The following is a 13,308-nucleotide window of genomic DNA, read 5'->3' as shown; positions in this document are numbered from 1 at the left end:
AGATGCCGTGAGCAATAATAAAAAAAAAAAGTTATGTTTTACATATTTTCCTGTGCTCCGGATTTTCTGTTTCACTACACTAACCTTGCCTAACCCCAGTACCTCTCCTCTGTTATCCCCTTGAACCCCTTAGCATGTAAGCCTATGAGTCCATCTGTTTGCAGATCACCTTCATAAGAGCCGACTACAACAGTGCAACTCTTGGCAGGGCCCTCTACTGACTTGATGTTATCTTGTATACCGCCTTTGTTTATAGCGCTGCGGAATCTGTTAGTGCTCTACAAATAACTAATAATAATTGCTCCTTTAGAACATTTTACAAAGTGGATTTCTGAGACTGTTGATATTTAAAAAAAATATACATTTTTTTTTTAAAGTTCCTGCCTAAAACTACTACTACCCACCGTTTCCTTGTGTAGCAAACTTTGAGCAGACTGTGAAATCTCCATGGAGGTCTCCCTCTCTATGGTACCCAACATTTCAGGTTTGATTGCAACATTTTCTTTCAGTGTCTCTCTCTTCTCAGCCTTAACCTCTGTTGTCCAGTTAACCTGCGTTACTTCACCAACCCTGGTCGGCATCTGTTCTTTTTCCTTCTTACCAGACAGCACAGATTCCTGCCCCAGGCTTGATACTGGCTCACTTATGAGATGCATGTGCAGTACAGGATACAGGTGTCCATATGCACTGCTTACTGAAGACTCAAGAGGGTGCAGATGACACTGCTCCAGTGTTTGGAGTTCCAGCATTATGATAAAGGATGCCCAAAGACACTGTGCAGACCTGCTTGCAGGTCCCTAAAATAAGAAAGATCCAAAGGATAGATAAGAACAACGGTAAAAGAGTTAATCAAGATAATCCAAAGACTTTTCCCTAAACATAAAACAATTGTTTAAACAGAGGACAGCATACAAGAGGCAATAATCATATTACAATAAAATGAGATAGCCATTTACAATAACTCTTTAAGAGACAAATACTAATCAAAATTATAGTTTTATATATTAGACATAGTGTGCGATTAAAAACCTATTTTCTCTTGGCATCATTGCTGAAACTTCACTCCCCATGAAAATAACAAGGTAGGCTCAGGAATGTTTATTCATTTTACAAGCGAGGCTACCATATACTAGGTATGTGCATTCAGATTCTTCTTCTTGAGAATCCGAATGTGGAATTAAAGGGACACTGAACCCACATTTTTTTCTTTTGTGATTCAGATAGAGCATGCAATTTTAAACAACTTTCTAATTTACTCTTATTATCAATTTTTCTCTGTTCTCTTGCTTTCTTTATTTGAAAAAGAAGGCATCTAAGCTATTCTTTGGTTCAGAACCATGGAAAGCACTTGTTTATTGGTAGGTGAATTTATCCACCAATCAGCAAGAACAACACTGTGTGTTCACCAAAAATAGGCCGGCATCTAAACTTACATTCTTGCATTTCAAATAAAGATACCAAGAGAATGAAAATAATTTGATAATAGGACTAAATTAGAAAGTTGCTTAAAATTGCATGCTCTATCTGAATCACGATAGAAAGAATTTGGGTTCAGTGTCCTTTTAAGCAGCCGCTTGTTACAAATTGATTCCTGTAAAAGATCCCCACTATAAGATCTGGAAAGATCTTAGACTGGGGATCTTTTACAGGAATCAATTCTGCTATGAAAATATCTGAAGGGAATGAGCGGCTGCTTAATTCCACATTCAGATCCTCACAAAGGACACAAATGCACCTCCGTACCTTATACCTCTGAAGACCTGTACACACAGAAATGAGATAAGTTTTGTGAAACACTAGGATTTACCATTGAAACAAATAAAGGGGACTTTCAGTCATGAAGTATAAAATATATCATGCTGAAAGCTCCTTTATTTGTTGGAAGCGTTCGCCGCACTGAGCTGCTCAGGCAGCCCACGGCAGAACGCTATTTGCTGAGAGGTGACGTTTCCAGCTCTCAGCAAATAGCTGTGCATTCGAACTGGTGCCAAGCCGGATAGCTCGCACGGCTATTGGCTATGAGATGGAAACGTCACCTCTCAGCAAAATAGCGTTCTGCCGCAGGCTACCTGAGCAGCTCAGTGCAGTGAATGCTCCCAACAAATAAAGGAGCTTTCAGCATGAAGTATTTTATACGTCATGACTGAAAGTCCCCTTTATTTGTTCCAATGGTAAATCCTAGCATTTCACAAACGCTAGGATATACAATCACTTTAAAGGGACAGTTAAAGGGGCATGAAACCCATATTTTTTCTTTCATGGTTTAGATAGAGCATGCAATTTTAAACAACTTTCTAATTTACTTCTATTATCTAATATGCTTCATTCTCTTGATATAATTTGCAGAAAAGCATATCTAGATAGGCTCAGTAGCTGCTGATTGGTAGCTGCAAATAGATGTCTTGTGTGATTGGCTCACCCATGTGCATTGCTATTTTTTCAACAAAGTATATCTGAAGAATGAAGCAAATTAGATAATAGAAGTAATATGAAAATTGTTTAGAGATGTACCCTCTACCTGAATCGTGAAAGAATTTTTTTGGGTTTAATGTCACTTTAAGTCAAAATTAACTTAAATGAATTGAGCATACAATTTTAATCAACCTTCCAATTTACTTCTATGATCAAATTTGCTTGGTTCACTGGGAATCATTTGTTAAACAGTAACCCTAGATGAGCTTGGGAGTGTGCACGTGTCTTTAGCTATGTGGAAGCAGTGTTTGCAACAAACACTGCTGCGGCAGAATGGTAGACACTCTCTACGGCAGCAGAGTTTGCAATTATGTATAACACTGCAATAAACATTGTTGCAAACACTGCTGCCAGATGGCTAAGGAGTAGGACATGTGCACACTGCCAAGCTCATCCATGGTTACTCTTTAGAAAAGGATACCAAGGGAACTAAGCAAAATTTAGAATAGAAGTAAATTGGAAAGTTGTTTAAAATTGCATGTTTTGTCCGAATCATGAACATTTAATTTTACGGTCTGTTTCATTGTGTTACATGTACAATTCAGACATATACTTGTGAAGTTAGGACCACCGCTTGGGAAGTCTAGTACATTGCGGAGAACAAAGACATCACCACCCCATGTGAGCCCTATACCCTGAGCCACAAAGATTGGATATGTTTAACTTCAGGCAACAACTTCACCTGTCCTAAAAACTCACTGAGACTTGTGGTTTCCCACCATGGAGTCTCAATGCTTAGTTGCTTTGTCATTTATCAGCTGCATCTCAGCTCACAACTAATAAAATACCTGACAGCCTCACTCTGCTATATCACTTGTGTTGGTATTCCTGCTTTACTATCCTGTTACCTCAACTAACATCGCCCCCTTCTCTCTCTCATTACCCTAGTCTCCAGCACATTATCCAAGTCTTCTTCCAAGTCACCTCCCTGATATCATCACAGTTCTCTCCTTTATTTGATATTCAGTACTGTTTCTTTATCCTGAACTCCCAATTGGAGTTAGTTACCACCCTTAACTTAATTACATATTCCACTATCGCCTCTAATTTATATCCCTGATCTCTCTCATTGCCTTCACTTCCTAACGCTCCCCTGTGCGTTTTTTTTCCCTGTAACAGCGCATTCTCTCCCCTAGATATTTCCACCTAATTCCCTACTCACAGCACCGCCTCCGCTAGCTCAAGACCCATTCGCCCCCTCTAGCTCTCACTCTCTCGGGCGCTCCATGTCTTCGTCACCAACACCTCCTACTCCCGAACGTTCAATTACCTAACAACTTCCGCTTTCTCCTCTGCCGTCACTTCCGGGAATCACGTGTATAAAGTCTTTAAAGTGGTAGCAGAGGTTGCATGTCTTGTGTTTAAATACACCTGAGGGGCGAGGGAGCAGCGCTCGGGGCGTGGTGAGAGCCTGGGTTGGATGTGCACGTTGTCTCCCCATCCCTCCTTTCTGATTGTCTTCTTTATCTCTCATTCTGCCATATCTGCCCCTTTAATTGTTGTACCCCACTATATATTTTATCTGCTCCACTATGAATTTATAAGCCTCCCATGACTATCTTTTCTAGTTGTTTTACCCTAACCATCTAGATCTCTAATCCCTTTTCATTACTGTAACCCTTAATCTCTCATTCTGCCTTGTCTGCCCCCTTTAATTGTTGTACCCCTCCCAACAATATTTATATCTTCTTCCCTATAAACCCACAAGCCTTTCATGGCTACCTCTTCCAGTTGTTTTACCCTAAGCCCCCATTTCTGCTGTCCTCTATTTTGTTTAAAGGGATTCTAAACCCAAATTTTTTCTTTCACGATTCAGATAGAGCATGCACTTTTAAGCAACTTTTTAATTTACTCTTTTTATCAAATTTTCTTCGTTCTCTTGCTATCTATGTTTGAAAAAGCAGGAATCTAAGCTAAGGAGCCAGCCCATTTTTGGTTAAGCACCTTGGATAGTGCTTGCTAATTGGTGGCTACATTTAGCCACCAATCAGCAAGCGCTGCCCAGGATCTGAACCAAATATGGGCCGGTGTTCTATCAGAATTTGGTCCTCTGTCAGAATTTGCTACCTCTAACTGCGCATTCTCTGTATTACGTAATCACACTCCACATATGTTAAAAAGAATCTTGTGAATCAGCAGCATGCACACTGAGAGGTAGCAGATTCTGACAAGGAAGTTGTGCTGTCAGATTTTGCTACAGTTAGGACCTCTGTGCAAGTGCTGTTGAAATTCACCTTCACAATACCGTAAGACTAATACAATTTCAAGATAAAAATTATATATATATATATATATATATATATATATATATCTGTATGTATGTGTATATATATATATATATTTATTTATACAGGACACTCTCATCGCTTTTTCGTCACCGTGAGAACTGATTGAACTGTGTGTGTATATGTATATATATATATATATACCGCACATATCGTTTTTATATTGAATTTGTATTACTTTTACAGTATTGTGACATTGAATTTCAACTGCGCATGCGTGCAGGTCACAGCCATAGCAGAATCTGACAGCACAATTTCCTTGTCAGAATCTGCTACCTCTCAGTGCTCATGCTGCTGATTTACATAATCGTATTTCATACATTCCTTTTTAACATGTGGAGTGCGATTTCGTAAATCAGAGGTAGCAGATTCTGACAAAGGAGCAAATTCTGATAGAACACCGACACCTAACCTTACATTCTTGCTTTTCAAATAGAGATACCAAGAGAACAAAGAAAAAAATGATTATAGGAGTAAATTAGAAAGTTGCTTAAAATTGCATGCTCTATCTAAATCATGAAAGAAAAAAACTGGGACTAGTATCCCTTTAACCATTCGATTCCTGCCGCCTTAACCTTTTAACCCTAACTCCTTGATATCTGCTCCTTCTAATGTATTAAACATTTAACTCCTCCATGTCCTTCCCATCCTACCCCTCTGCTCCCATGTTTTAGACCCATACCTCCCATAATAAACCCATGTTTAGTTGCAGTGTACGTTGTCAGCAAAAATTCACCTTAGCTTGTCTTTCCCTAGGCTGGAATTTGTTTCTCCATGTTGTGGACACCAAAGTATAATCCAACATGCGAACGAACAGATTGTACAAACTGGTCATCCACAAGAAAGGCTTTGGAGGCAGCGGTGAGAGTGGACTGCTTGGTCTCCTTCCATGTGCTGTGTGAAGGCTATGCCCATAGAGAGAAACAAGTCCTGCTGAACTTAACTACTAAGTAGCTCTAGAACTAAACAAGTCACAGGAAGTGAGAAACAGACAAGAGAAAGACGACGGCACTACTGATGCTGTGTCCCACTATTTTATTAATTTCTTCTCAGAGTATGAGAAATACCAATAGTGTTCTGGGGGACTTGGGTGCTGTACATAGGGAGAGACTAACTTGCAAATATCAATTGCAGGAGGCAATTGAAAGGATGTACTTAGATAGCACTCACCAGCAAATAATCAATTTAAGTCCAATGCTACCATAGGTAAAGAAGCCCAGAGAAGGGCGGATTTAAAACTTAACTTTTATTAGAATTGTTAAAATCATTACAACAAATTAAAAATCACAAACAGTGTGAGGTGAGGGAATGCTGCTCCTAAGGAGGAATTATCAAATTATATATTATAGGTATATTCTCAAGAGGATATCCTCACTATTGTAGGGTGCTACATGTACCTCGGGTGTCACCCTTTTATTAGAGATCCTGAGTTATATCTCAGGTGTAGCCGATCCACCAATAGTTATGTTAGTCCTCTGTGAGAGGGGTGTGAGTAATAATACTTAGATATTAAGGACCCAGGCTGTAAAAGTCCCCGCTTACTATTTACCACTCTGTGGTTTGAGATAGAATAGCATTACCACCTTGCTGAATACACTGGGGGAATTATCTGCTGCATCATCCTGGGTTAGGTTGATGTTATTATACTGTGAGGCGGTATATGTAGGACGATATGGCACCCCAGTTAAATATCGTTATACCCACTTGTACACGGGGGTTCAGGAGTATTCCCCTACTTATAGGGATAATCAGGTTTGGTGTTTCCCAGTATTAATCTGGTATTACAAATATTCTGTACTCGTATGTAGGTAGCTCTATGGGTTGATTGAAATTGTTTATGGTTACCAATAATTATATTAATGGGATTCCTTTCAGAGAGCTAAACATACATATAAATCCGGTACAATATCAGTTTATTTATTACTGGATGAGAATACTTCGTATGAACAAATATATATTGCAGTGTGCGGTGCTTATACTTGTGTAATGGCGCTTAGCATTTGGGTGGGAACCTTTTCTGATAAATTCGGGCGAAATTCAGCTGTAAAATGACAGTTGCGGTATTAAGAATGATTGCTTTTAGTTATACTGACCTCCTATGTGTCAGGGCCGCTAATTTATACAACTGAGATGTCAGAATACTGCCCCTAATTGATTACGTGCACACAGGCTTCCGTAGCGTCAGTGGTACTGATATAGGTTCCCTTACATAAGGTTAAAGTTAGCAGCGTACATCCCCCAGTAATTACTGTCACTATTGGCCTCCAAATTTGGTCTGATGTATGCTGGTTAGGGGTATATAGCTGTTTTGGCCGATAAATTATCTAGGGTTACCATTAAGAAAATAGCAAAGCGGGTGTTTTAGACTAGGTAGTAAAAATTATATTGCCGTTAAACCTCCCAAGTTTTTAAGATAAATAGGTCACTTAATATTTTAGGTTAAGGAAGCATTGAAGCCCCCTTACCCTAATATGTCACTTCGTTTGCGGCTAGAATATCTCCATTGCACACACTCTCTCACGCATATACCTTTTTAAATAATTTTCTAATTAAACATTCATACACCAAATCACACTGTTGTTTGAGTTAAAAAGGAGAAATGTTCTCCAGCTGCCCTGACATGTTTCGCCACAAAGGCTTTGTCAAAGGTGGGGCGCCCGCCGAACTTAGGGCTTTTTATTGGCTGACCGATGGGAAGTTCTCCCCCTTCGGCTATAGTGATTGGTTCCCTGCTTCTCCTATTGTATTTGTAGGAGAAGGGGGTGTGTAGCGGGTTCGCCATTTCTGACAGGTCTTATTGGATGCCTGTCTTTGATTCTAAATACCCGATTGAGATGCTTATGCGAGTGACAGGGGTTGTGTTACTAAGTGCGATTGGATTCTGAAGGGAATATGAGGTGGTTAAATCGCTAGGATGCAGGGGTTGACACCTCCAAATTAGGCCGTTCTTCCTTATAGGAGACCTAATAATAGTCTGATCGTAATCAAAAATAAACGAAGATAACACTTTCCATGATTTATTGTATAATCATTGGTGACACATCATGTTGTAAAGGGAACAGTGTGTGAGACCATTCGTGTAAATGAGATCAGGATGTGCTCCTGTTACAAGTGGTGATACCGTGTGAAGGTGAACAAATGTGTAAACAAACAATGAAAAGAAAACTAGTGCCCTGTTTTATGTGTGAATGGAAAAAAGTGAAACACTTGATCAAATGTCCAATTATTTAACCTAGTTAAGTTCTAGGTCCCAAGACAGAATTATGATTTAAATAGTTTAAATAGTGTATTGATAATGTGCAAATAAGTGCCCAGTCCCAATATGTCCTGGGCTGTTCAAACAATTTTAATAGTGAATTTTAACAGATCTAAATAGATCTGGACTTCTCAGGCTTAGGGTAACACTTAATATTACCTTGGTGGGTGTACTTACACCATATAGTGTGCACACAAATTATAGAGTGCAACATTTGCATTGCTGCAAAAAAGTGAAGGAAGAGGTGTGTTTTTAACAAGTTCATGATTAATTATTTATTGATAAGTCAAACAATGAAAGTGGTATATGGAACCTATTCTTTTAGGGTTCCCATTGTATATTATTATACGATCTTACGGTCCCGCTCTTATGCGGTTTCTAGTAGTTAGTACACAGTTTTACTCGGACTATATAGGGGTTGAAGTAAAGTTACATTAGTTTTATTATATGTCCTTTTTTAATAACTGGTACTTCTCAAGTTTTCCCTTTTTGAATCCTGGTAGTATTATATCTCATTCTCACATCCTAGGATGTCCTATTAGGATGTGTATTAGTGTATATATCCAAGATTCTTGTTGGTCTCTGAGTTTGTTCATTTTTACAGAAAACAATAATAGTTGTTTTGTTCGTTTAATCCCTTTGGATACACACTAGATATATCCATCTACACTCTGCCCTTAGTAAGGCCTGTTCTATATTGCCCCCTCTAATGCCTAAGGATATTTTCTCTATTCCTTGGCACTTTAGCTCTCTCGGGTTAGAGAAATGGCGTTTGAGGAAATGGAGAGCCACTGAGGTTATGGTTTTTCCATCTTCAAGGTCCTTTGCAGCATTTTTAATGTTCCTTACATGCTCCTGTAGTCTGACTTTGAGCTGGCGGCTGGTCATTCCAACATAGATCTTGGAACAGCTGCAAGATAATACATATATTACATTGTCCGATGTGCAGCTGATGTAATTCTTAATTTTGTGTGTGTGGCCAAACCTATCTTGAATCATATCCGTTCTACGGATGTATTTACAAGAGGAGCAAGTGCCGCATGAGAAAGATCCTGCCCGAATGGCAGTCCTTGTTTTCCCCACTTGGTAGTGGCTACGGGATACCTTGTCTTTTATGTTCTGGGTTCTCCTGTATCCTATTTGGATCTTTTCTCCTACAATTGGCTTCAGATCTGGGTCTAGGGTAAGAATGTGCCAGTGTTTATTCAGTATATCATTTACAGCTTGTACTTGTGGATTGTATGTTAAAATTAGTCTGGTTTGTTCATCTTTCCTCTTGGTCTTTTTGTGTAATAATTCTGTTCGATTGGTATGGATTGCCCTATTTTTGGCTCTTTTGATATTTCTTTTGCTGTATCCTCTGTCCTCTAGTCGTTGCTCCAGAATTCTGGATTGCTCTTTGAAAAGATGTATATTGCTACAATTTCTTCTTATCCTCAGAAATTCCCCAACCGGTAAAGATCAGGAGGGTCGAATACAAACTAATCTCTACAGAAAAGAAACAGCAACTAACAGCTTATTGCATAATAGCAGCTCTCACGCCCCCGGAACCACCGAATCTTTACCGGTTGGGGAATTTCTGAGGATAAGAAGAAATTGTAGCAATATACATCTTTTCAAAGAGCAATCCAGAATTCTGGAGCAACGACTAGAGGACAGAGGATACAGCAAAAGAAATATCAAAAGAGCCAAAAATAGGGCAATCCATACCAATCGAACAGAATTATTACACAAAAAGACCAAGAGGAAAGATGAACAAACCAGACTAATTTTAACATACAATCCACAAGTACAAGCTGTAAATGATATACTGAATAAACACTGGCACATTCTTACCCTAGACCCAGATCTGAAGCCAATTGTAGGAGAAAAGATCCAAATAGGATACAGGAGAACCCAGAACATAAAAGACAAGGTATCCCGTAGCCACTACCAAGTGGGGAAAACAAGGACTGCCATTCGGGCAGGATCTTTCTCATGCGGCACTTGCTCCTCTTGTAAATACATCCGTAGAACGGATATGATTCAAGATAGGTTTGGCCACACACACAAAATTAAGAATTACATCAGCTGCACATCGGACAATGTAATATATGTATTATCTTGCAGCTGTTCCAAGATCTATGTTGGAATGACCAGCCGCCAGCTCAAAGTCAGACTACAGGAGCATGTAAGGAACATTAAAAATGCTGCAAAGGACCTTGAAGATGGAAAAACCATAACCTCAGTGGCTCTCCATTTCCTCAAACGCCATTTCTCTAACCCGAGAGAGCTAAAGTGCCAAGGAATAGAGAAAATATCCTTAGGCATTAGAGGGGGCAATATAGAACAGGCCTTACTAAGGGCAGAGTGTAGATGGATATATCTACTAGATAGTGTGTATCCAAAGGGATTAAACGAACAAAACAACTATTATTGTTTTCTGTAAAAATGAACAAACTCAGAGACCAACAAGAATCTTGGATATATACACTAATACACATCCTAATAGGACATCCTAGGATGTGAGAATGAGATATAATACTACCAGGATTCAAAAAGGGAAAACTTGAGAAGTACCAGTTATTAAAAAAGGACATATAATAAAACTAATGTAACTTTACTTCAACCCCTATATAGTCCGAGTAAAACTGTGTACTAACTACTAGAAACCGCATAAGAGCGGGACCGTAAGATCGTATAATAATATACAATGGGAACCCTAAAAGAATAGGTTCCATTTACCACTTTCATTGTTTGACTTATCAATAAATAATTAATCATGAACTTGTTAAAAACACACCTCTTCCTTCACTTTTTTGCAGCAATGCAAATGTTGCACTCTATAATTTGTGTGCACACTATATGGTGTAAGTACACCCACCAAGGTAATATTAAGTGTTACCCTAAGCCTGAGAAGTCCAGATCTATTTAGATCTGTTAAAATTCACTATTAAAATTGTTTGAACAGCCCAGGACATATTGGGACTGGGCACTTATTTGCACATTATCAATACACTATTTAAACTATTTAAATCATAATTCTGTCTTGGGACCTAGAACTTAACTAGGTTAAATAATTGGACATTTGATCAAGTGTTTCACTTTTTTCCATTCACACATAAAACAGGGCACTAGTTTTCTTTTCATTGTTTGTTTACACATTTGTTCACCTTCACACGGTATCACCACTTGTAACAGGAGCACATCCTGATCTCATTTACACGAATGGTCTCACACACTGTTCCCTTTACAACATGATGTGTCACCAATGATTATACAATAAATCATGGAAAGTGTTATCTTCGTTTATTTTTGATTACGATCAGACTATTATTAGGTCTCCTATAAGGAAGAACGGCCTAATTTGGAGGCGTCAGCCCCTGCATCCTAGCGATTTAACCACCTCATATTCCCTTCAGAATCCAATCGCACTTAGTAACACAACCCCTGTCACTCGCATAAGCATCTCAATCGGGTATTTAGAATCAAAGACAGGCATCCAATAAGACCTGTCAGAAATGGCGAACCCGCTACACACCCCCTTCTCCTACAAATACAATAGGAGAAGCAGGGAACCAATCACTATAGCCGAAGGGGGAGAACTTCCCATCGGTCAGCCAATAAAAAGCCCTAAGTTCGGCGGGCGCCCCACCTTTGACAAAGCCTTTGTGGCGAAACATGTCAGGGCAGCTGGAGAACATTTCTCCTTTTTAACTCAAACAACAGTGTGATTTGGTGTATGAATGTTTAATTAGAAAATAATTTAAAAAGGTATATGCGTGAGAGAGTGTGTGCAATGGAGATATTCTAGCCGCAAACGAAGTGACATATTAGGGTAAGGGGGCTTCAATGCTTCCTTAACCTAAAATATTAAGTGACCTATTTATCTTAAAAACTTGGGAGGTTTAACGGCAATATAATTTTTACTACCTAGTCTAAAACACCCGCTTTGCTATTTTCTTAATGGTAACCCTAGATAATTTATCGGCCAAAACAGCTATATACCCCTAACCAGCATACATCAGACCAAATTTGGAGGCCAATAGTGACAGTAATTACTGGGGGATGTACGCTGCTAACTTTAACCATATGTAAGGGAACCTATATCAGTACCACTGACGCTACGGAAGCCTGTGTACACGTAATCAATTAGGGGCAGTATTCTGACATCTCAGTTGTATAAATTAGCGGCCCTGACACATAGGAGGTCAGTGTAACTAAAAGCAATCATTCTTAATACCGCAACTGTCATTATACAGCTGAATTTCGCCCAAATTTATCAGAAAAGGTTCCCACCCAAATGCTAAGCGCCATTACACAAGTATAAGCACCGCACACTGCAATATATATTTGTTCATACGAAGTATTCTCATCCAGTAATAAATAAACTGATATTGTACCGGATTTATATGTATGTTTAGCTCTCTGAAAGGAATCCCATTAATATAATTATTGGTAACCATAAACAATTTCAATCAACCCATAGAGCTACCTACATACGAGTACAGAATATTTGTAATACCAGATTAATACTGGGAAACACCAAACCTGATTATCCCTATAAGTAGGGGAATACTCCTGAACCCCCGTGTACAAGTGGGTATAACGATATTTAACTGGGGTGCCATATCGTCCTACATATACCGCCTCACAGTATAATAACATCAACCTAACCCAGGATGATGCAGCAGATAATTCCCCCAGTGTATTCAGCAAGGTGGTAATGCTATTCTATCTCAAACCACAGAGTGGTAAATAGTAAGCGGGGACTTTTACAGCCTGGGTCCTTAATATCTAAGTATTATTACTCACACCCCTCTCACAGAGGACTAACATAACTATTGGTGGATCGGCTACACCTGAGATATAACTCAGGATCTCTAATAAAAGGGTGACACCCGAGGTACATGTAGCACCCTACAATAGTGAGGATATCCTCTTGAGAATATACCTATAATATATAATTTGATAATTCCTCCTTAGGAGCAGCATTCCCTCACCTCACACTGTTTGTGATTTTTAATTTGTTGTAATGATTTTAACAATTCTAATAAAAGTTAAGTTTTAAATCCGCCCTTCTCTGGGCTTCTTTACCTATGGTAGCATTGGACTTAAATTGATTATTTGCTGGTGAGTGCTATCTAAGTACATCCTTTCAATTGCCTCCTGCAATTGATATTTGCAAGTAAGTCACAGGAAGTGTTCAGTGTCATATTGTTTAGTTAAAGTTCACGTGCAAAACATTTGATAAATAAACCAGTCACAAATAACTTGCCATGTAAATTGTTACAAGGAGTCTGCCATATAATAACA

The 13,308-nt window shown here is 38.9% G+C and overlaps 2 protein-coding genes across 6 annotated transcripts in view; one reads left to right on the top strand and one right to left on the bottom strand.

Moving 5' to 3' along the window:
- Window positions 1-3,756, bottom strand: part of PRR14L (proline rich 14 like) — a 32,512-nt gene extending 28,756 nt beyond the window's left edge. For 2 of the 5 annotated variants that reach the window (XM_053702001.1, XM_053702004.1), the window contains exons 1-2: window positions 3,172-3,614; window positions 405-797 (exon numbers count right to left, since the gene is read on the bottom strand). In XM_053702001.1, coding sequence (XP_053557976.1) covers window positions 405-749 — 345 coding nt within the window. In that variant the 5' untranslated portion in view covers window positions 750-797; window positions 3,172-3,614. The other 3 variants (XM_053702003.1, XM_053702002.1, XM_053702005.1) reach the window with 3 other exon arrangements.
- Window positions 3,757-3,776: 20 nt separating this feature from the next.
- The window catches only part of DEPDC5 (DEP domain containing 5, GATOR1 subcomplex subunit), a 336,582-nt gene continuing 327,050 nt past the window's right edge, over window positions 3,777-13,308 (top strand). The window contains 2 exon segments of the mRNA XM_053702000.1: window positions 3,777-3,875; window positions 5,514-5,618. Of these exon segments, the coding sequence (XP_053557975.1) occupies window positions 5,561-5,618 (58 nt within the window). The 5' untranslated portion in view covers window positions 3,777-3,875; window positions 5,514-5,560.

This window comes from Bombina bombina, chromosome 2 (assembly GCF_027579735.1).
Source record: "Bombina bombina isolate aBomBom1 chromosome 2, aBomBom1.pri, whole genome shotgun sequence".
Taxonomy (NCBI): Eukaryota; Metazoa; Chordata; class Amphibia; order Anura; family Bombinatoridae; genus Bombina; species Bombina bombina.
This window is presented reverse-complemented; position numbering and strand designations above follow the sequence as displayed.